Genomic DNA, 24,276 nt, shown 5'->3' with positions numbered 1-24,276 from the left:
GTCTCTGTGTCTGTCTGTCTGTCTCTCTCTTTCTCTCTGTCTCTGTGTCTGTCTGTCTCTCTCTCTCTTTCTCTCTGTCTTTCTCTCTCTGTCTCTGTGTCTGTCTGTCTTTGTCTCTTTCTCATTGTCTGTCTGTCTGTCTCGCTCTCTCTCTGTCTCTGTGTGTGTGTGTGTGTGTGTCTGTCTGTCTGTCAGTCTGTCAGTCTGTCTGTCTCTCTCTGTGTGTGTTTTGGATGACCAATAATAATGCTCCAATTCTTCCCAATTAGTTTCATGGAATCGTTTCTTTTTTCCCCCCTTTCTCTCACCCCACCCCCCCTTTCTCCCTCCCCCCCCCTTTTTTTTGGGTGTGTGATTCTGTCGTTTAATGGAGCGGTAAATAAGAATTTCTGATAATGAGCTCAAGCATCTGTCACAACAACCTGGTGCTGGTTATTAACATTTCCATTAACGGTAGGGTGGGCAGCAGTAATAAGGAAGAACGCACAGTTAGAACAAAATAAATAGTTGGTGTCAGGCAGAGTGGGTGTTAATTACTATTTTATTTTATAACCCCGGAGAGGAATGGAGGAGGAAATATATAAATATATAATAACAACGTGCCTTATGAAGGTCAGAGCCTGTAAAGGAAGAAGCCACCGGAGGGGGGAGATAATTGGACCGACACTTTGAGCAGCAAATGGTTTGGGATTTCTATTTGGGGGGCACTGAAGGGGCATCCAGCAAGCAGCGTTTTGCTCCCCAGCACTGTGGACAGAAGTGGCTGGCCTCCCCTTCGCAGGCCGGAAAGGCTTGGCGTTTGGCTCTCTTAGCTGCCTTGGAGGACTGGGTTGCCTCTGGTTCTCTATGCTCTAATCAGTTTGGGGTACCAAAGACAGGCATCAGGGAAGGGAAGGGAAGAAAAGGGGGAGGGAGGGAGGGAGGGAGGGGAGGGAGGGAGGGAGGGAGGAAGGAAGGAAGGAAGGAAGGAAGGAAGGAAGGAAGGAAGGAAGGAAGGAAGGAAGGAAGGAAGATAAAAGGGAGAAAGGGGACAGAGGGAGGAAGGGAAAAAGGAAGGAAGGAAGGAAGGAAGGAAGGAAGGAAGGAAGGAAGGAAGGAAGGAAGGAAGATAAAGGGGGAAAGGGATGGAGGGAGGAAGGGAAGATGGATGGAAGGAAGGAAGGAAGATAAAAGGGGAAAGGGACGGAGGAAGGGAGGGAGGGAGGGAGGGAGGAAGGAAAATAAAAAGGGAAAGGGACGGAGGAAGGAAGGAAGGGAGGGAGGAAGGGAGGGAGGAAGGAAGGAAGATAAAAGGGGAAAAAGGACGGAGGAAGGAAGGAAGAAAGAAAGGGAGGGAGGGAGGATGGAAGGAGGGAGAGAGGGAGGAAGAGGGAGAGAGAAAGGAAGGAAGGAAAAAGGGAGGGAGGGAGAGAGGGAGGAAGAGGGAGAGAGAAAGGAAGGAAGGAAAAAGGGAGGGAGGGAAGACTGAGAAGGAGGAAGGAAGGAAGGAAGGAAGGAAGGAAGGAAGGAAGGCGAGAGGGTGGGAGAGAGGGTGGAAGGGGAAGGGATGGAGGAGGGGAGAGAAAGGGGAGAAAAGAAGGAAGGAAGGAAGGAAGGAAGGAAGGAAGGAAGGAAGGAAGGAAGGAAGGAAGGAAGGAAGGAAGGAAGGAAGGATAGATGGATATTTGGAAAATTGACAAAAGAATTTGGCAAAGGAATTCCTTTGGAGATGTGAGTTTTCTAGAGAAGGTACTGAGGACAGCAGCAAAACTTGAGAAATCTAACGCAGGCCAACCATTCCATCTAGTGAGACCATCTTCTTCCTTCAGGCTTTGGTGTCAGCCGAATCAATGCCTCCCCCTCCTCCTTCTCCCAATCTCTTCTCTCGTCTTTCTTTCCCAAGCTCCCGCAATGCCTCCCCAGAATATCCACATCAGTGCCGTGTCTGCAAGCCAGCTGGAGATCACCTGGGACCCCCCTCCCGTGGACAGCCAGAACGGAAATATTCAAGGCTACAAGGCAAGTCAGGGTGGAAATGCCCGTCAGAGATTAGCCTGGATGCATTTTTGGAACTCTTTGAGCGAGACAAAAACACAGACTCCCCAAGCCCACCTTGTTTCCACAAACATTAACTATTTGATTATTTAACTACCGTATTTTTCGGAGTATAAGACGCACCTTAGTTTTTGGGGAGGAAAATAAGAAAAAAGCTGATTGGCGGGTGGATCGGCCTCCGGGAATACCCCCAATCAGCTGTTCCCAGAAGTGAATTTTAGTAACAGGTTCCTTGGTTGTGAGCTCTGTGCCTTGTAGGGTTTTTTTGTTTTTTTGTTTTTTTGTTTGCTTTTTTTCCTGCCTCTGAAAGCCTCCGAAACAGAGCTTCAGAAAAAAAGGTGTTTTTTTTTCTGAAGCTCTGTTTCGGAGGCTTTTTTTTTTCTGAAGCTTCTTTCAGAGGCTTTTATCCTGAAGGACTATCTGTACTCTGTTTCATCTCCTTTTTTTGGTATTGGTATGTAGATTAACCTCTTAGATCTGTTGGTTATTGTGTCATTCTCCAGATTTGTTAGCCTAGTTTGGCTAGAAGCTTTACTGATTCTTCTTTTGTTGCTTGCCATATTATTTTAGATAAAAGCCTTTCAGAGGCTTTTTTTTTTTTCTGAAGCTTCTTTCAGAGGCTTCTTTCAGCCTCTGAAATCTCCATTTGCGAGGCTGGGCGGGGCTACATTCGGAGTATAAAACGCACCCAGATTTTCAACCTCTTTTTGGGGGGAGAAAGGTGCGTTTTGTGCTCCGAAAAATACGGTATGTCGTTTTTATTTCTTCCTTCTGGCCCTCCTCTCTTAGGGTCTACCAATCTTAGTAAGTTAGAAAGGCAGCCAATTGCAAACCTACAACAAACAACTAAAGAATCCGCATAGATTCTGAGAACAGCTTTTTCCAACCTGGGGAATGCTGTTTCCAAACTGCAGAGGGTCTGTCGGCTGAGGATGATGGGAAATTGAAACCTAACAGAGTTGGACTCCCTCTTCTCTTAACTTGAAGACTTCCTCACTCAAGTGGATCCCATAAAAATAAAATCTCAATGGACTCTAAACCCTTAAAAATCAGAAGTTGAGAACATTGGACACGATGCCTTCATGAAGGGGTCTTCCTCGGGAGACAGAGTCACTACTGCACTTCTTCTGGGTGGGAAAGCTGAACTGAGGGTCTGATGGGATTCAGGAGGCCACGGACAGTTCTAAACACAGCCTAGCTTCAGATCATAGAACAGGGATCTCCAAACTTGGCAACTTTTAAGACTTGCGGACTTCCAACTGGCTGGAGAATTCTGGGAGTTGAAGTCCACAAGTCTTAAAAGTTGCCAAGTTAGGAATCTCATGGAGGATTCTTCCCAGAAACCAACTAGAAGCCGTTTGCCACAAGTGAAGAATACTTTCTGGCCAGAAAATCCTTTGCAGTCCCACGTCTATTATTATTCATTTCCAGGGGACCTTTCAAATGGCCAAGCGTCAAATATGCAAATGCATTCCAATCTGCATATTGCCAGAGTAATTACTCAAAGCCAATTTCTCCTCCTCCTCTTCCTTAGGAAGGCTGGCATTAGAAGACTAGGCCAAGCCAGAGAAAAACGAACCAGGTGATTGTCACCAGCTAGAAGTCTGGTGGCTATCCCAGATCCAAAAATCTCCTCCAACAATAAATGTAACCAACGATTGGCTTCTAAAACTCTGAAACGCTATTCTCCTGAATCGCTCTTGGAGCTTGGCCAACATCCATTTGCCTGGTGCAGCTTCCACCTGTGCCAGTCTCAGAAACTGGCATTACTTCATGGGCAGAAACAGCTACCGGCTGTAACAACCTGTGTACCTTCTCTTCTGTTTGGCACAAATTCTTCTGATCTCTGGGCTTGTAAACACCAAAGCAGATTCTTGACCGGACAGCGAGGTCAGGTCCCTGGTGAGCTTTGGGTGGACTTGATAAACTATTACACTCAGAAGTGGGTCTCCACGGCCAAACCAGGGGAATCTGCTAGGGAATTATGGGAAAGTGGATTTGGGGTTTCTGAATCACTTGTCGGCATGTTAATAACTTGGCTGAGTAAACCCAGCTGCAGGAATTGTCTGCTAGATCTAAAGCAGGGGTGTCGAACTCAAGGCCCGGGAGATGGATCCGGTCTGCAGGATGCTTAGATCAAGCCGGTGGGGCCGCTCTGGAAACAGCGAAGGAACGACCCACAGTGCCTCTGCCAGTGAAAACAGAGCTCAGGGAGCAGTGGTGAAATCTGAATCGGTTTGCTACTGGTTCGCTGGCCATGCATGCACAGTGCACACCAAACACATGCTGCGGATGCATGCACAGTATGCACCAAAAGGAGCCTTTTGAAGGTAACTAGAACAGCAAGGGGTGTTGGGATCAGCTTTGCCGCGCGATTTAGATTCACTAGAAAGCAAGGTTTCCTGCTTTCTAGCGATTTTAAATTGTGCGGCACAGCTGATCGTTGGAAATACCAGTTCAGAGGGACCAATAGCTTTTTATCACTACCGGTTCGCCTGAACCGGTGCGAACCGGTAGCATTTCACCCCTGTCAGGGAGGCCGCGCAAGGCCCACCCCGACTCCGTTTTTGGCCACGACGGCCTCCTGCAGCCTTCTGCCAGCAAAAAACGGAGGCTCGGGGAGGCCGCATGTTCGTAGAGCTGGTAGAAAATGGAGCCTCGACATGGCCACACCACCCCAGCTACCACCCCCGCCGCCCCCCCCCCCCCGAGATCAAACACAACCCTGACGCAGCCCTCATGGGGAGGAACAGGCTCAGGCTCAACCCTTCCAAGACTGAATGGCTGTGGCTCCCGGCATCCCGATATAGTCAGTTGACTCCATCACTGACTATTGGGGGTGAGTCGTTGGCCCCCACAGAGAGGGCTCGCAATCTGGGAGTCCTCCTGGATAGGCAGCTGTCCTTGGAGGAACATCTGACGGCTGTAACCAGGGGGACCTTTTGTCAGGTTCGCCTGATCCGCCAGTTGCGGCCCTTTCTTGATCGGGATTCCCTGTGCATAGTCACTCATGCCCTCGTCACCTCTCGCCTTGACTACTGCAACGCTCTCTACATGGGGCTCCCCTTGAGGAGCACCCGGAGGCTCCAACTGGTACAGAATGCAGCAGCGCGGGTAGTGACGGGAGCAGCATGGCGCTCCCATGTAACACCGCTCCTGCGCGAGCTGCACTGGCTCCCAGTGGTCTTCCGGGTGCGCTTCAAGGTGTTGGTTATCACCTTTAAAGCGCTCCATGGCATAGGGCCTAGCTATCTTCGAGACCGCCTGCTGCCACCGACGATCTCCCATCGACCCGTGCGCTCCCACAGAGAGGGCCTCCTCGGGGTGCCATCAGCCAAACAGTGCAGGCTGGTGACCCCCAGGGGGAGGGCCTTCTCTGTGGGGGCACCTACCCTCTGGAATCAATTGCCTCCAGAGATAAGGAGAATCCAAGACCTCGGTGTCTTCCGCCGTGCCCTTAAAACCTTCCTTTTCCAGCAAGCCGGGCTGGCCTAATTTTTTTAAGTGTTTTTAAGTGTTTTGTTTATTGTTTTTAATTAATGGGGCCAAATTTATATAGGTATATTTTAACTGTATTTTAATATTTGTACTTGATGTTTTTACTTGGCTGTTCACCGCCCTGAGTCCTCAGGGAGAAGGGCGGTATACAAATTCAAAATAAAATAAAAATAAAATAAAAAATTGAAATCGAGTTTGACACCCTTGATCTAAAGAGTTTCTCAGGTGTGCTGCGGCTCCAGCTCCCGGCATTCCCTGCCCCTGAGCTCACAGGTATCAAGCCGGTTGAGAATTGGAATTAGAAATGATGTCATGGGAACTTGAAGGATAGACTATTGGGCTTATCTCTCTCTTTTTTCCCCTCCCCCCCAAACTAGGTTTATTATTGGGAGAAAGACGGTCAGAATGACACTGAAAAAGTGAAGGTTCTCTTCCTACCCGACACAAGCATCCGTCTCAAAAACCTGACCAGTTTCTCCAAGTACCTGGTCTGTATTTCCGCTTTTAACGCAGCAGGGGATGGACCCAAGACAAGCCCTGGGGAAGGAAGGACACTCCAGGCAGGTAAGCGCAAGATGGATCCTTCCACCAAGCAGGTGCTATGCTTTGCACTTTTAACTCGATGTCTGTAGAGATTCTCAGTCCTCCAGGTCATGGTTGCCCCAAAGGTGCTTTTTCAGGAGGCAATTGGACTTCCTTGTTTGTTTTTTCTTTTGAAGACGTTTCGCTTCTCATCCAAGAAGCTTCCTCAGCTCTAACAGGATAGAGCTGAAGAATGGAAGGATTTATATTCCTTGCAGACAGCTGGCCGTTTGCATCCTTTTAGAGGATCGTTGGAGGTTTATCTGTATCCTCAGGGTCACCTGAATGGTGCTCCTGGTTCCTGTAGTCTGCAATTTTTCCCCCTCTGGAAATCCATTCCTACTCCCACACCGTTCAAAGGGTCTTCATCCCAAATTGCTATACGTCTGTAGAGATTTTCAGTCATGGTTGTCCTAAAGGTGCTTTTTCAGGAGGCAATTGGACTTTCTTGTTGTTGTTGTTTTTTTCTTTTGAAGACATTGAGATGAGAAGGGAAACGTCTTCAAAAGATTCGATGGTTGGGCTCTTGCACCATCCTACAGCATGGTGTGTTTGAGCCCTGGCTCTCGTTAAATAAGCAAGCCTTATCTGGGTTCACATTGCAGTGATAATCCACGATTTACGAATCAGGATGGCTATCTGAGGAGCTTCCTAACCCCAACTGATCAAACGTCCAGACGGAAAAACAGAAAACACTTTTTTGTTGCAAGCCTTGGTACCGATCTTGATGATTTAATTTATTTTAGTTTTTTCTTAACTTTTGTACTATATGTGTTTTAAGTTTGGCTGTCCACCGCCCTGAGTCTCCCTGGGGAGAAGGGCGGTATATAAGTTGAATTAATAAATAAATAAAATAAATAAATAAATCCAGGGCAAGACTTGTGATCCCGCTGACACCAAGGCTGCCTTGATCTCTTCCAGCTCCAGGCGTCCCCAGTTTCTTGATCTTCTCCGAAATCACATGCTCGGCACTTAACGTGACTTGGGGAGAGCCAACGGCCGCCAATGGGATCCTACAGGGATATCGGGTGATCTATGAACCTTTGGCTCCAGTTCAAGGTAAGAAAACCTCCAGAAGGACCAATTAGTCTCGGGAAGTGGGCGATCTGTCACGGAGATGCGGTTGATCTTTTTACCCTCCCGTTCATCTTCTCTTTTTCTTTTGGCAAAGACTAATTTGACTTGACTTGGGACGGGTGGCTCAGTGGCTAAGACGCTGAGCTTGTCGATCAAAATATTGGCAGTTCAGAGGTTCGAATCCCTAGCGCCACGTAACAGGGTGAGCTCCCGTGACTTGTCCCAGCTTCTGCCAACCTAGCAGTTCAAAAGCACATTAAAAAAAATGCAAGTAGAAAAATAGGGACCATCTTTGGTGGGAAGGGAACAGCGTTCCGTGCGCCTTTGGCATTGAATCATGCCGGCCACATGACCATGGAGACGTCTTCGGATAGCGCTGGCTCTTCGGCTTTGAAACGGAGATGAGCACCACTCCCTAGAGCTGGGAACGACTAGCACATATGTGCGAGGGGAACCTTTACCTTTACCTTAGGTAAAAGGTACAATTTTAGATGGAAGGGACCTTGGAGATCTTCTAGTCCAACCCCCTGCCCAGGCAGGAAACCCTACACCACTTCAGACAAATTATTATCCAACCTCTTCTTAAAAACTTCCAGTGTTGGAGCATTCACAACTTCTGCAGGCAAGTTGTTCCACTGATTAATTGTTCTCACTGTCAGCTCCAAAGTGCTTTTAAAGAAGGGGTTTTTTTTCCTGCAGACTTTCTCCTCTCTGCCTGGATTTTCCTCGTATTATGAACTCACTCCCGCAGTCCGTTTAAAAATCAATTCCCCTAATATCCGACACTAACAAACTAACCCTGGAGCCATTCTTCGCCCCTCTTTTAAATAACAACGTTGTTGAGGTTTTGTTCTCTGGATTTGACTGAGAAAATTGGACAATCCCGCCAGAGACAGTGAATGGCATTCCGATGTGTTTGATCCTGCCTTTTCTCCCTTCCGATTCTGGGATTTCAAATTGCAGCTGGAAGGAGAAATTGAAGCAAAGCACTTTGGAAAGTGCTGAAGTTGATTGAACCAGTCCAAGCAAAATTAAGTTTTGTGGAGATGCCCACCTATTGTTGGCTTCCCAATTATCTGCCGAGGCGGTTGGTGCTCCTGGGTTTTTCCACAAATATCAGCTGCCACGTTGCAGTCACAGTAGGAGGAAGGACGTTTAAAGGGAGGGGGAGAGAGAAAAGATTGATTTTTCTAATGAGTCTCAAGAAGGCCACTGCTTAACTTTCAAACGCCAAAAAGCAAACTTCAGATTTTAGGCCTTAGGATCAGAAGGAAGGAACGTCCCTGCGTCCACTTCCTTCTGTCAGAAACACACCCTCACCCAAACAAATTGGATCTCAGAAGGTGACTCTTAACCTTTGTTTCTCCCATGTGAGCCTTTTATTTATTTATTTATCTATCTATTTATTTATTAAATGTAGGTGTCGCCCGTATCACTAGCCAGGCACCCAGAGACGGGTGCCTTGCAATAGCATAAAAGTATAATCATTTCGGCTGCTGTTTGTATTTATTTATTTAGAATTAGAATTAGTATACTTTATTGGCCAAATGTGATTGGACACACAAGGAATTTGTCTTCGGTGGTTGCAGAGGTGTCTCAAGTTGGGATGGATGGTGATTGGGCCATGTGATGGACTGATGGGTGCAGGAGCTGAATTTGGGGTTTTGATTTATTGAAGGAATAAAATAAATTAAATAAATAACTTTATTGTCATTGTACATGTATACCCAGTATACCCATACAGCGAAATTCACTTAACACTCAAAGACCAGGTACAACACACATAACAATCCCCAAACACACTCCCACCCACCACAATTCTTCACCCCTAAACCACCCAAACATCCACACAACAGACCAAGTAACACTGTCCAACAGCTCAGTGATGGTGGCCCTTTAGTTCATTGTTGAGTGCAATTATAGCTCTGGGATAAAAACTATTCAGAAGACATGCGGTCCGAGTTTTAATTGTTCCGTATCTTCTGCCAGAAGGCAACAGTCCAAAAAGATCGTAAGCAGGACGGGAAGAGTCCTGCTTATGAGTACTTAAGTCCTGTTCCAGGGAAAACCCAGAACTCTCAGATTCGAGTTTTCCCAGATGTGCCAGTATACCTATTCCGATAAATGAAGGTTTTGAGATGAAGCTTGTCTCAGAGTTTTTAATTGGAGTTGGGCCGTTCTGGAACACTGACATTTTTTTTGCATAACAACGCATATTGGCTCACTTATCTCCCCCAAGTGCCTCTTTCTCTTCTGCTGCCATTTGTTTCCCTTCTTTTAGAAGGAACTAACCCCCAAGAGGGTAGACATGGGAAATGCTAAAGGGTGTATATTTACTTTCCTTTCCCCCCCCCCCCCCAAAGACATTGAGATGTTGGTCAATAGAGGCTGTGGCCGAGCGATTTTTCTCCCCGGGAGCAATTCGACAGAATGATGGGGGTTAAAGGATCCCCCGCGGAGTCAGTTTGGGTTTCCAGTGAGAAGCTACAAGCCGCAATTACTTCTGCTCACCTTTTCCTTTCATCCCTGGGTAATCAGGGACGGTAATCTCCAGCCTCTTGAAAATCTCCCAACTGCGCCCGTAAGGCTCCCCCATGCCCCCCCGCCTCTCGCCAGCCTCCACTTATCAAGCCTGGAGTCTAATTACACTTATCTGTGCCGAAAATTGTCCATTATTGCCACTTAAATTCCCACTAATTGTAAGAAAAGCTTCTTTAGCAAATGGCTCGATCATCATTTCGCCGGTTAATCTGGTTGGCATCGTTTCTGCCGCCTCACGACTTGCTTGCTTTCCTTCCTCCTGACCCTTTCACGCCCTCCGCCCCCCCCAATCCCCCCCCTCTATTTTTCTTTTGAACACTCTTTTGATCCCCTCTCTCTCTCCTTTTTTTTTTTTTTTAGGGGTGAGCAAAGTGGTAACCGTGGACATCCAGGGAAATGGGCAGCGCTGGTTAAAAGTCAGAGATCTCACCAAAGGAATGACCTACTTATTCCGAGTTCAAGCTAGGACCATTATCTATGGACCTGAACTGCAAGCTAACATCACCGCTGGGCCAGCGGAAGGTAAGGGAGATCCGAGGAGCAGGCCAAACGTCTGAACGACGATTGCTACAATAATTCAAATCCAAACCTTTATTGTCAGTGCACAACATATGTACAATGAGATGGGTTGAGCTCCCTCAGTGCAACCCCACCCCCCAAACACAAAACAACTCAGAGTGTAGACAGAAAATCCCTAACCCAATAAATGATATTAACAACCTCCAGTCCTATTGCACCGGTGTGAACATGTTACATGCAGTCCATCATACTATGTAGTTGTCAGTGGTGAAATTCAATTCTTTTTACCACTAGTTCTGTGGGTGTGGCTTGGTGGGCATGTTGTGGCTTGGTGGGTGTGGCTTAGTGGGCATGGCAGGGGAAGGATACTGCAAAATCTCCATTCCCACCCCACTCCAGGGGAAGGATACTGCAAAATCCCCATTCCCACCCCACTCTGGGACCAGCCAGAGGTGGTATTTGCCGATTCTCCGAACTACTCAAAATTTCCGCCCCAAAGAAGAGGGGGTCAACCTATCTTCCAAAGCACCTGAAGGCAGGACAAGAAGCAACGGATGGAAACTCATCAAGGAGAAAAGCAACCTAGAACTAAGGAGAAATTTCCTGATAGTGAGAACAATTACTCAGTGGAATCAACTTGCATCCCAGAGTTGTGGGGGCTCCAAGTATGGAGATCTTCAAGGAAGGATTTCTTGAAAGGTTCAGGAACCTTTGTTCAGGAGGATGTAAGGTCTCTTGCCTTGAGCAGAGAGCAGTGGTGGGTTGCACCACCACCACCGCGCGCACTCACAGTTCCGAACCGGTAGCGAAGGTAAGTGAAACCCACTACTGGCAGAGAGGTAGCCTAGAAGATCTCTGAGTGTCCTTCCTATGATTCTGTGTCCTGTGTTTTATTATTTATTTATTTGTTCCCGTGCCTCAACCAGTTCTTCCCTTGCTCCACTCCTACAGGATCTCCTGGTTCTCCACAGCACGTGCTGGTCTCAAAATCCTCCTCTGGACTCACTTTGTACTGGACGGAGGGAGTTTCAGGAGTGAAACCCATCACTGGCTACGTCATAGAAAGTCGGCCTTCAGGTAGGTCATATTGCAGTCGCCGTGCAACAGAAGATCAAAACCGACTGAACGAGCAAACCTAGTTAGAACCAAAGAAGGAAAGAGAAAAATTAAGGTGGTGTTGTGATCCAGGCCCAAGTAGGTATTATCAGACGCAATCAGTTCGAAACAAACAGACTTTACTAGAACAGCTGAGAATTAACTCATTCTCAGCATAGTCCAAACTCATTCAAAACAAATTCTTCATAACCCAATTCTTCAGCCTTATCACCAACCTTAGTCTAATTAGTCCAACCTGCCAAAGGCTTTTCTTGGCAAAAGTTCAGAAGCAGAAGACGCCGACAAGAAATAAACGCAGCAAGACAAGAAACAAATCTATCAACGTTGTTTTCCGACAAAGAGCCCAAGAGCCGTTGTTGGACTTTTAAGCCTTATGGGAGAGGCCAATCATCTCCTGCCCTTACTCCCGAGTCGTCCTTTTTGCTTTAGCTACTCTTGCCTTCTGGCAGGTCTGCACATGCGTGCACTAGGAACAGGCTCCTCCTGTTCCTCTGCCTCTCTGCTGTCAGCCTCTGGGGGCTCTGGAGTCCGCACCTCACTCCCAGATGGCCCTGGCCCCATCTCTGCCTCCGACACAGAGCCCTCGTCCGGGCCTTCCCCAGCCTCCAGGACTGTCCCATGTTCTTCCTCAGCCTCCTCACTGTCCGACTCCGCTGCCAGTTCCGCAGGCTGCTGGTGGACCACAACAGGTGGGGGGTGGTATAGGAAGACATCCCAAACTAGCTGTGGAACTCCTGTCCATAACTCTTGACTTGCTTGCTCAGAGCTCACAAAGGATGGATGATTCCTGCTACAGACTGACACAAGCCATATTGTCCATTTACATTTCAGGGTGACATCCCTGTATGATGACTTCTCTTCTAGATCTTCCCCAGGGCCACTGTTGAGGATCTCATTCTCCTAGTTCCCAAATACTCTTGGTTGGGATGTTGATGATTCTCAGTCAAATGTTGATGGCCCTCAATCCCAGTGTTGTGGCCCATCAGCCTCCTGTCCCTCCAGAAGCCGAATCAGAGGAGGAGGAGGCGTGGAGGTCAGGGTCCACATCAAGGCAACCTGAGAGCTCTGAGGGGGAAGAGGGAATGGAGCTGGCAGAGAAAGAAAGAGAGAGAGAGAGAGAGGTGGAGCCTGGGCCGTCCGTCAGCCCTCAGATGGAGAGTCAGCAGCCCCCAGGTCTGGAGGTGGCTGATGAGGAAGAAGAGGAACAGCTGGGTCCAGTGGCTGACGTGCAGAAGGCAGAGGAGAGGAGAGCAGTGGAAATCTATGGGCCGGTCCTTGGGACGGAAGAGCCACTGCTGCTAACGAAGCTCCACCCTAGCTCTGGAGATAAAAGGCAGGTGACGGAGACGAATAGATGTGCCAGACAACTATTCATCTCCTGGCTGGATGGACTTGTTAGCTTGCGGTGAGAGAGAAACTTTTTGCCGGGGCTGCTGGCGCTCCTAATAAAGGAATCATTGCTTACAGAGGGTTTGTCATGTTTGAGGAGCTGCGTCAGAACAGCCTCCATGAGTCTTCTAGTCTTCCAGAAGTGTTTTTCTCCTCCGCTGTTCCCTGAACTCTGCCCATTTCCCCCCACCTCCCCCAAAAGCATTGTTTCCTAAAAGGCCTCACTAAGGATTAAGTCTACCTTACTGCTCTGATACCAAGACAAACCCTCCCCCCACCCCAGAGGTGGGCTTCAAAACTTTTAGCAAGGGGTTCTCTGCCAAGTTGCTGAGTGGGCGTGGCTATGGTGGGCATGGCCTAGTCAGCCTCCTACACCACGGAGGAAGCCCCGTTTTTGCCCTCCCCGGGCTCCGGAGGCTTTCCTCAAGCCTCCAGGAGGGCGAAAACGGCCTCCCCAGGCTCTGGAGGCCCTCTGGAGGCTGGAAACGGGCCCATTTCCAGCCTTCCTGAACTTCCGGTAGGCCCGTTTTTTTGCCCTCCCCGAGCCTCTGTGCACACTCTGCACTTACCTGCATCCCAAACGGGCTGTTTAGGGACTCCTGGGTGGGGCGGGGCCAGCCAGGAGTGGGATTTGGGGGTTCTCCGAACTGCACAGAATCTTAGCTAGAGGTTCTCCCGAACCCCTGCGAACCCCCAGCAGCCCCACCCCTGCCCCACCCTCATTAAAACATCCCCTTCACTGCCTCTTATTGTCCGTTCTTGGGCTGCCTTCACCGTTCCTCTCCTCACCCCTCACATTATCCCCACAAATGGAGAAGGCTGCCGATTCCCCCTTCTTGCTGAGAGCAGCTGTTTTTCCATCCGAGCGCTTTATCTCGGCTATTCTATTATTTTTCTCTTAATTTCCAGAATGTAGCTCTGATAACAGTTTTCACAACCAAGTTAATGAAACATGCTTAGCATTCAAGGATCACCCTTTCCAGGCCCCCCCCCAAACCCTCCTTCTTCCCTTCCTCTCCCGTCCACCAGTCACTGGAGCTTGTAACCCACTTTTTCATCCATTTAAATTAATTAATGTTCTGAATAAAACAAGACTATCTGAGGGTGGCCCATCCATCATAACAAAATGAAGAGAGATTTAAGCTTAAGGGTTGGGGTTTTTTTTTCTCTTCCTGTAGAAGCATTTTGCTCTTCTCTTGGTCCAATTCATTTCCATGAAACTTGCCCAGGAAAATGTCTCAAGACAGATATTAATTAGGAAACTCAGGAACTTACATTGTGGGATCCTTCTGCATTTTAAAGCTGTGGTGGCGCAGTGGTGAGAGCGCAGTACTGCAGGCTACTTCTGCTGACTGCCGGCTGCCTGCAATTTGACAGTTCAAATCTCGCCAGGCTCAAAGTTGACTCAGCCTTCCGTCCTTCCGAGGTGGGTAAAATGAGGGCCCAGATTGTTGGGGGCAATAAACTGACTTTGTAAAGCGCTTAGAGAGGGCTGTAAAGCACTATGAAGCGGTGTATAAGTCTGGTATAGCTTGGGAAGGAAGGAAGGAAGGAAGGAAGGAAGGAAGGAAGGAAGGAAGGAAGGAAGGGGGATAGGGAAGGGAAGGGAAGGGAAGGAAGGAAGGAAGGAAGGAAGGAAGGGGGATAGGGAGGGGAAGGAAGGAAGGAAGGAAGGAAGGGGGATAGGGAGGGGCAGGGCACATTGAATTATGGGTGTGGGCATGCACGTGTGACTCCCTCCCCTCCACTGTTGGCACGCGTTGACAAAAAGCTCAGCCATCTCTGGTCTATAACAACTTGCCACGGCCAACTCGCTCAACTGGGAGAACTCGCCGCAGGACAAGAGTTATACTAACATCAAAGAAATGGGGGAATAGCATCACCAAGGATGCAAAAGGAGGGACAGAATGAAATGTACACGACAAGAATTAAAATATTTATTTTAAATAATTAAATTGAATTATTAAATTGTCCCACGGTGTCGACTTGGCCGTGTCGACTTGGCTGAGGCGAGTTGTCCCATTCCACTTTATCCATATTTAAACATCCTGCTGTTACTTTAGGGCAGCATTTCTCAAACTTGTCAGTTTTAAGATGTATGGACTTCAACTCCCAGAATTCCCCAGCCACCCCGGCTGGGGAATTCTGGGAGGTGAAGTCCACATATCTTACAGTTGCCGAGTTTGAGAATCACTGCTTTAGGCTTTTGCTTCTCAATTACCATCTATCATGGTAACTCTAAACATTCAATGCCAGCAACTTCTTTCTTTCCTTCTTTCTTTCTTTCTTTCTTTCTTTCTTTCTTTCTTTCTTTCTTTCTTTCTTTCTTTCTTTCTTTCTTTCCTTCCTTCCTTCCTTCCTTCCTTCCTTCCTTCTTTCTTTCCTTCCTTCCTTCCTTCCTTCCTTCTTTCCTTTCTTCCTTCCTTTCTTTCCTTTCTTTCCTTTCTTTCCTTTCTTTCCTTTCTTTCTTTCTTTTTCTCTTTCTTTTTCTTATTTATCACTAGGAGTGTCGTTCTCACCTAGGAGACTCCAAAGCCTGTCTTCTCCACTCCCTCTCTCCCAATAATCTCTGCATTTCTCAGTTTCAAAGGAATCTCTTTTTAATACCCTCAAGGTATAATTATTTGATTTTTTTTTTTCTTAGAGTATTAGCACCACTCTTCCTGGGGAGTGATAGATCTTAAAAGGCATGAAATAGCCGGATCTGTGGATTTTTAGAAACAGAACTTAAACCCTCCAGGGCCTATCAACAAGGCATTCCACTCTCAATTGCCAGAAGTTTGCACGAGCAACCGGAAACTGGCAACTGAGGGTCCTCAAGCCAAATTCGACCTCTTGAGGAACATCAAATGTCTCCACCCAGGATGTTCAAGGACACCCTGTTGATCACAAATTTCCAATAGTTCAGTTGCCAAATTAAGAGCTAAGTAGAATTCATCAAGAGTCTGCCTATTGGTTAATGGCATGGTGGCCACCATCCATTTGGGAGTTGTTGTTGTTGGAGTTTAACTTGTGATTTTGTCCTCAGATAAAGGTGGAAGTTTGTCAGAGGGAGATCCAACATGGAAATAAGGAGGAATTTCCTGTTTATGAGAAAGATTAATCAATGGAACAGCTTGCCTCCCATAGTTGTGATTGCTCCACAGGGATGGGCTTCAAGAATTTTAGCAAGGAGTTCTCTGCCCGGTTGCTGGGTGGGCGTGGCCGTGGTGGGCGTGGCCTAGTAGGCCTCCTGCATCACTGCAGGGGGGGGGCATTTTTACCCTCCCCAGGCTCCGGAGGTTTTCCTTGAGCCTCTGGAAGGCGAAAATGGCCTCCCCAAGCTCTGGAGGCCCTCTGGAGGCCAGAAACGGGCCGATTTCCAGCCTTCCTGAACTTCTGGTAGGCCCGTTTTTTGCCCTTCCCGAGCCTCCATGCATGCCCTGCACTTATCTGCATCCAAAACAGGCCACGTGGGGACTCTTGGGAGGGATGGGGCAGGGTGGGCGGGGCCAGCCAGGAGTGGGATTTGGGGGTTCTCCTAACTGCACAAAATTTTAGCTAGAGGTTCTCCCGAACCCATGCGAACCCCCAGCAGTCCATCCCTGGTGTTCCATTAATGGAGGCTTTCAAGAAAAGATTAGACAATCATTTGCCTGGGATGGAAAAAGGACTCCTGTCTTGGGCAGGGGGTTGGACCAGGAGAGAAGGTCTCTTCCAGCCCTATGATACTATCATTCTCAGCCAACCAGATCTTGGCGTCAGAAGGTTTTAAAGGTTCGCCTAGGGTTGGTGACTCTTCAGGGCCCTATCAAAGGAGACTTTTTCCCCACCCAGCCCAAAACAATAGATCCATATGGATTGATAGAAAAGACAAAATATGTCCCTGTTTCCCACTTCTCCATCCCCATGTAGCAGGAAAGATCTAGATTTCTTCCAAATGCTGAGTGTTTTGGGAGGGTTCCTCTCCTTTTATTCATCATTCATTTAGAGCTCAACTTGGCGTCTCTGCCCTCAAGGAAAGACATCCCCGTCTGCTCTTTTCCCTAGCATTCTTATCACTTCCATTTATTCCATTTCAAACATGGACCTAAACCAGCTGACGTCGGTCAGTTCAAAGCAAGGTCTTCGGTTGCCCAGCGTGTCTCTCCCCGAGGACCATTATTTTCCCTTCGTTTCTTCCCCTGGATGACAGGCAGGTGTCACGTCAACAGCTCGTTAGTCTTCGTTTGGCATCTTTGCCCTTCTGATGGTCGGGGCTGCGGTTTCACCTCCTTAAAAATAAATTCACTCCTTAAAAATAAATATCCAAGATAAATTCATATTTATCTTGGGCTTCTTTCAGGAGGAGCCTTCTGTTAAAGCTCAGCTGCCGACGTCGACTGGCACGCGACCAAGGCCACGTCTTGCAGCATGACCCTTGCCACGCTCATACCCAGGACGGGGGAAATGCCAACGGTGGCAAGACAGACATAAAAATGGCAGGTTTCCATCAACCCTACCTCTAAGGTGGAATGAATTAATCAGTGACGTCCACCCTGTCAGGTCCTGAAGCCGCGGTGGTTTGACTGACAGTGTGATTCAGCCCACGGCAACGATTAATTGTCCGTGAAATCGCACTCTTGCGTTGGTGCAGCGTCTGTTCTAACACCTGCGACTCACAGAACCACTGATCACACACACACACACACACACACACACACTCACACACCGGAAGGATAAAACCTGAAGGTAGAGAAGTTAGGCCTTGCGAGCTGTAGGAAGAACCACAAATGGTCCCTCAGGTCTTCTTCAGGATCCAGAGGTAGCCATACAGAAGCAATGCTTCCTTTCCTACTTCTACCGTTAGAGTCAAATCAATAGGATAGAAAGCTAAATTATGATAAAGATTAATGAGTTAACAGAAGCATATATTCCTCCCCACAGCAAAGAGAAGCAGAGATGGTCAAATCGATTCTTAGAAGAGATCTAACTTTTGTTTCTGTTTTGAAATTGCTTCCGAATTTTGTATTTGCAACGGGGGGAAAATTGACATTTTGATTTTGCTTTTGTTAACTAGAAATGGCTTGTACATACTGTTGTGTAAAAGCAAAAAAGTTGTGGCTGTAATGCTGTTGTCTTTTACTGTGCTAAAGAGAGTCGGAAGTTCGTGCCTTTTTCTTTCCTTTTGTAGCAACACCACCTGTGTAGCGATAGATTTTTTCTTTTTTAAAAAAAGTAGTTATTCCCCTTAATCTCGGCTTTCCAAATAAACGTGGCCAATCCAAGCCTATAGGAAAAGCAGACAAGGGGACAGATGTTTCTAAACAGAAAAGCAATTGAAAGCAATTCTCTTGCAACCCCATAACCAGCTGGGCTGCATCTCACAGTACATTAAGCAAGAATTGATGGGGAGAAACAGCACCTATTTTGGGGGGCGTATGATTTACCAGGGCAAGCTTTCTTTTCCCTCGACATTAACACACACACACACACATACACACACACACACACACACACACTCCTTCAGTTACCGTGTTTCCCCGAAAATAAGACCCTGTCTTATATATTTTTTTTGAACCTTGAAATAAGCGCTTGGCCTTATTGCCATGTGCTCAAAAGCCCAATTGGGCTTATTATCAGGGGATGTCTTATTTTGGAGAAAACAGGGTAGTACATTCTACTACATATAAATACAGCCGTAGTACATACTAGTAGGCCAATAGTACCATGTTTCCCTGAAAATAAGACCCTGTCTTATATTTTTTTGAACCCTGAAATAAGCACTTGGCCTTATTGCCATGCTCTCAAAAGCCCGATTGGGCTTATTATCAGGGTATGTCTTATTTTGGGGAAAACAGCATATTAATCTTCCGCATGCAAGCCTCCTGATCAGGATACAGGAAATCGCCAACCAACCTGGAGAATCCAGAAAAGACCTACTTCATGCTCCTTGGGGTAGATCTACATTCATTGCGATAGCTTACCTTGACGGAAAACTGCACTGAGTTACAAAAGGAATTATAATGCTGTCTTGAGCATTCAAGCCTTTGATGGGGAAATGGATGTTGGGTGGAAGAGGAAGGAAGGAAGGAAGGAAGGAAGGAAGGAAGGAAGGAAGGAAGGAAGGAAGGAAGGAAGGGGGATAGGGAGGGGAAGGAAGGAAGGGAGGGAGGGAGGGAGGGGGATAGGGAGGGGAAGGGAAGGAAGGAAGGAAGGGGGAAGGGAGGAAAGAAGGAAGGAAGGGGAATAGGGAGAGGAAGGAAGGAGGAAGGAAGGAAGGAAGGAAGGAAGGAAGGAAGGAAGGAAGGAAGGGGGATAGGGAGGGGAAGGAAGGAAGGGAGGGAGGGAGGGGGATAGGGAGGGGAAGGGAAGGAAGGAAGGAAGGAAGGAAGGAAGGAAGGAAGGAAGGAAGGAAGGGGGAAGGGAGGAAAGAAGGAAGGAAGGGGAATAGGGAGAGGAAGGAGGAAGGAAGGAAGGAAGGAAGGAAGGAAGGAAGGAAGGAAGGAAGGAAGGAGCTATAACTGTATGTGTCAGCTTTGGAAGCTGACAGCATGTATGCTTCATGAGAGATTTGAAACCCACCAAATTCTGGCACGAGAATAGTAGGATGGACCTAAAGTAGCAGGATGTTTTTTTTCTCCACGGATGGTCAGAAGAAAGATAAGATGGACCATACCAGAATCTCATTTGGAAAACTCAGAAAAATTTACCTAGGAAGACAGGACCCATATGATAAAAGAGGATGCCTTAGCAGAAAACCATGACCATCCCAAAGGTGCTTTTTCAAAAGGACTTCCTTGGGTTTTTCCTTGAAAACGTTCTGCTTCTCCTCCAAGAAGCTTCTTCAGCTCTTCAGTTTCTTGGATGAGAAGCGAAACATTTTCAAAAAAAAAAAAAAAACCCATCAAAACCTATCCTGTTGCCTTTTGGAAAAATCACCTTTGGGACACTACCATGACTAGGATGATTGAGCATCTCCATTGACGTCAAACCGAGACAGTGTTTCTCAACCATGGCAACTTCAAGATGTGTGGCCTTCAACTCCTACCATTCTCCAGCCAGCTCTGAGAGTCCCTGTTAAATATCAGTATCAAATTACCTTGAAAGAAATCTAAAGAGAAGACCTGAAGAGGTTCAGGTCAAAACGCGAACCATCTGCTAGCAGAACTGATAGATTTTTTCCCCCAGGCAATTGTAATTCTCTCTCCCTCCCCCACTACTGACAAGTGGTTGTTCTTGAACCATGGATTTAGCCACTGCAACGATTTCTGGAGGCTTTTCTCATGATTCCCACCACCAGAACATTGTCTTTATCAAAGGTTAGAAAGATGCCACCCACCCACCCACAACCCTAATTTGGAATTCTCTTCCATGTGTTGTGGCCCGTCAGTGGCCTGTGCAGCTAGTAGCTGATTCTGACAGCGAGGAGGCTGGTGTGGTGCTGTGCCAGCAGCCTGTGCAGCTGGCACTCGAGTCGGACAATGAGGAGACTGGAGAAGATGTGGTGCCAGAGGCAGGGATTCAGCCAGGACCTTCAGAACCTCCAGAAGCTCCTTTAAGTGAAGAGGACGAAGAGGAGGAGCCTCTTCTCGATGCATGGGCGCGCAGAGCTACCAAAAGGCAGGAGTGGCTCCTCAGGAGGAAGTCTCCTTGAGAGTAAGGCTTGGGGCTAATTGGCCACTCCCTTAGCCTATTTAAAGAAGGACGACGACTGAGGCAATTTGCAGGGAACAACTTCGTTCACTCTCCTTCGTGTCCTGATCTTAGTTCTCTTATCAGTTTCCTGCAAATTGCTTCTGGGCTTTCTGCCAACCCTAGTAAGATTACGATTATTTATTCTTTGGATTCTTGTAGGCTGTTAAGAAAATTAATTAACAGCCTTTATTTGAAAAAGACTGATTTAATTTAGTAAACTAAGGTTTGTACAGACTTTGTGTGTGCTGCGTTCTTTGGGGTCCGTAGCTGGGGCAAAACACCACGTTTCCTGCGACAGCCCTATGTGTTACAAGGATCTAGCGCCGAATAAAACGAGCCACCCCGTTTATTTCTTTGCAAGCGCTCTGAACTATCGGCTCTGTCGCTACCTCTCCGTCCTCTGCCTCTCGAAGTAAATAAAACTCTCGGCTTCCTTTATTACCCTTGTAAAATTATTTATTAAAAGCTCCCGTCTTTTATTTTGATCCTCTGCATTCCGCACGGAGACCTATCCCAACGCGGAGGGGGTGGCATTTGGCTGAATTTATGATCCGTTGCTTGCAAATCCGCTGTGGATTTTCAGAGGAGAAATTATCTGCTCCCTCATGAGGTTGCACTGCTAAAAGGTGGCTGGGTTTTCGGTTCCCAGCCCACCGCCTCATCGTTGGGGGCTTGCCAAATACCATCATCAAACAATAGGCAACAGAGAGCGTATTAATCAATGTCACCGGTGCTCAGAACCTAATACCTTTCTGGGCTGAAATTTATGGGCAGCCAACTTTAGAGACACATGAATCAGGTTTTTCTGCTACTGCAAAGAACAGAACAGGGTTCCAGATAATTTGTCTCAAGTCCAATGAAAGGTTATTTCAGGGGTTTTAGAAAGCACTTCATGGACCTCTAGAGACTCTTGATTATTTATTTATGTGTTTGTGGGGTCCCTGGTGTTAAGGATATTGTTGTTGTGTTACCAACCAGCAGAGTGTAGAGCACAGAGAAACGTTGCTGAGAGCAATGAATAAGAGATATGCAAACTGGTTTATCAAAAGTTTACTTTATAGTGAAAAAACAATCTCATAGTCTTTAAATCAATCCAATCTTTGCCAGTTAAATCAGTCCAGTAGTTACAGATATCTTCTCACCAAACAAACAGTAGTTGGTTAGAATAACAAACTCACTCTGGTTCACAAACCACGATGGTAACAGATCCATCCAACCATGATTAGCAGATAGCAACTCCTCTCAATGGTAGCTTATCATATCAGCTCCATACACAATGGCAGCATATCATAGCAGCTTCATCATCAAACTGAATACGTCACAATACCTTGCTTAAATACTCTCACAACCAGTCATTACCTAATTGCAGCATGACTCAGCATTACAATAAATCATCAAGAAAAACTTTAAAGTCACATAATACATATATTGCCTGGACAACTAGTTAGGCTCAAACCATATCCTAACACCTGGTACTTTCTGAGCTTGGTGGTTTTCTTGTAGACATTTCATTACCTGACTAGGTAACAAAATCAATGCTAGAAGGGAGTGGGGCTTGCTTTTATTTTTTATATACTGGGAGCGTGCCTGTCAGAGTTGGTGGAAGTGTTCTTGGTGGTTTCTTGATTAGGCTGTGGTTTATTGTTAGCTTGTTTGTCTGCATTGGTAGTTCCTTAATTAGAATATTGTTTATGTCAGGGTTCCGACGGATGCCCTAATTAAATCATGAGCCTCGAGCCAAGCTTCAAAAGAAATCCAGTTATTTATTAGGAGCTTCATGTCGGCATGTTCCAAGTGAAGCCAACTCTGACCCCACGTAATTTACGGCAAGGGCTTGACCCTGTTTCCCCCCTCCCCCCAGGGTGTGTCATCAGTCACATTCGCCAACAGAGCAATTTTGCGGGTTGTAGAGATCACTCCCCTCGACCACTGTGGGTAACCCTGGGAGACAGCCTTGAGAGAAATATGTCTGGAATGTGCTTTTGTTTTTGGCTGCCGTGCTGCTTCGCTGTTTTCCCATCCTCCTTGCCTATGGCAACTCGAGAGCAGGCCAGGGATGCTTTGCAAGTTGACAGTTTACTTCTTGGTTGTTGGTCTAGTGAAGGAGTCTCAAAAATTGACAACTTTAAGCCTTGTGGACTTCCACTCCACAGAATTCCTCAGCCAGTTGTAGAAGTTGAAGTCCACAAGTCTTAAAATTGCCAAGTTTGGACACCCCTAGCTTAAATGTTAAATTTGGTATTAATCTCTGCTCATAATGAAGTTGGGGTAAGCCATGTGAAATGATCAGAAGTAACCACCAAACTTCCTCATTCTTTGCTGCTTTTGTAGATGAAGGTGTGTGGGACCTGTTTGTGAAGAACATCCCACGGAGTGCCACATCCTACACGGTCAGCCTAGACCAGCTAAAAGAAGGAGTAAGCTATCAGTTCCGAGTGGTGGCGGTGAATGAGTTTGGATATGGAGAACCCAGTGCAGCTTCTGTAGCCATCTCAGGTTGGTAAACTCCATTCAGCATTCCCTTGAACATGTGGAGAAGTCTTTATTGCTGCAAGGTTAACATTGGGACACTCACTTGCCTCCAGAAGTTGTGGATGCTCCAATGCTGGAGGTTTTTAAGAAGAGATTGGACAATCATTAGTCTGAAATGGTATAGGGCTTCCTGCTTGAGCAGAGGGTTGGATTAGGAGACTTCCAAGGTCCTTTCCAACTTTGTATTCTCTTCTTCTGAGTAGAAGAGCAGACAGGTGTCAGGGTTCCAAGTAACACCCCCAATGAAATAAACCTCTGAGGCTTAAGTTTCCTCAAAGTTACATTTTATTAGAGATGTCACATTGGCACATCTGGGAAAACCCGAATCTGAAAGTTTCCAGGTTTCCCCCACCCAACACCCACAAGTCCATCACATGGTCCAATCAAACATCGTCCCAACTGGAGATTCCTTCCAGATCCAACCTTCCAGGTGCAGGGCAAGATGTCCTTGACTCTCTGAGAAAGGAATGTTATTATGACTACACATCACCCCTGCTCCATACAATCCCCCCTCCCAGTTTCCCACAGTAGTAAACGCGGCAGGTCTGAAGGCCTAATGCAAAAGATGGCTTCCAGGCCTAACAGGTTGCTGTATGCTTTCTGTGAGTTCCTCCCATGCGTGCCCTTCAAAATAAATCCATGTTCCCAAAAGAAAGCAAGAGAGGCCTCAATGAGGTGAGTTGGGGCAAACTTGAAAGTTCCCTCAACCGTTTGGTCCATCTTCCCTACAGCTCACACAGAATCTCCTTTCTACGAAGAGTGGTGGTTCTTGCTCGTGGTGGCCCTCTGCAGCCTCATTCTCATCCTGATGGTCATCTTTGCGTTGATCTTACACAACCAGACCAAGAAGTACCGAGACAACAACACAGGTGAGCTGTTTCTCTCCATCCACCCCCCCCCCTTGGAGCCTTGGACCCTCACCTTGCCCCGGGTCCGATCCCTGCCTCCAACCGTACTCAATAGCCTTTTGTCCTACGTTTCATCGGATGAAATTCCACTGTGTTGGGGGGGAAAAAATCACCCTTGCCTTGCCGTGCTTCATCCCAAGTGCCTGAGTTATCGTCACTGCAGGCCGAAGTGCTTGTTTAGATTCCTTGGGTTGCCTTCTTCGTTCTTGAATGCCCTTAATAATACCTGCATGTCTACGCTTCCACCTGTCATCCAACCTCGACTCTTGGCCTCTTTCAGGGGGAGGGGAAGCTTAAATATTTATAGCTCAGCCCCTGGACTCTGTTTTCAGAGCTTTGCAAATCAATTGTGCGCCCTTTCCGCCTGAGACACAAAGTCCTTTCAAAAGCTGCCAATAGCACATGCCACTCCAGTAACCCGTGT

At 47.2% G+C, this 24,276-nt stretch overlaps 1 protein-coding gene across 2 annotated transcripts in view; it reads left to right on the top strand.

Moving 5' to 3' along the window:
* Positions 1-24,276, top strand: part of SDK1 (sidekick cell adhesion molecule 1) — a 426,731-nt gene that overhangs the window by 387,314 nt on the left and 15,141 nt on the right. For both annotated transcript variants that reach the window (XM_070955387.1, XM_070955388.1), the window contains 7 exons: positions 1,883-1,998; positions 5,910-6,096; positions 7,036-7,173; positions 10,093-10,254; positions 11,203-11,328; positions 22,744-22,908; positions 23,676-23,813. In XM_070955387.1, coding sequence (XP_070811488.1) covers positions 1,883-1,998; positions 5,910-6,096; positions 7,036-7,173; positions 10,093-10,254; positions 11,203-11,328; positions 22,744-22,908; positions 23,676-23,813 — 1,032 coding nt within the window. The remainder of the gene's footprint in view (positions 1-1,882; positions 1,999-5,909; positions 6,097-7,035; positions 7,174-10,092; positions 10,255-11,202; positions 11,329-22,743; positions 22,909-23,675; positions 23,814-24,276) is intronic.

This window comes from Pituophis catenifer, unplaced genomic scaffold (assembly GCF_029215685.1).
Source record: "Pituophis catenifer annectens isolate HBS135680 unplaced genomic scaffold, rPitCat1.0.hap2 SCAF_16, whole genome shotgun sequence".
Lineage (NCBI taxonomy): Eukaryota > Metazoa > Chordata > Lepidosauria > Squamata > Colubridae > Pituophis > Pituophis catenifer.
The sequence above is the reverse complement of the archived record's forward strand: the minus strand, read 5'-3'. Positions and strand labels throughout refer to the sequence as shown.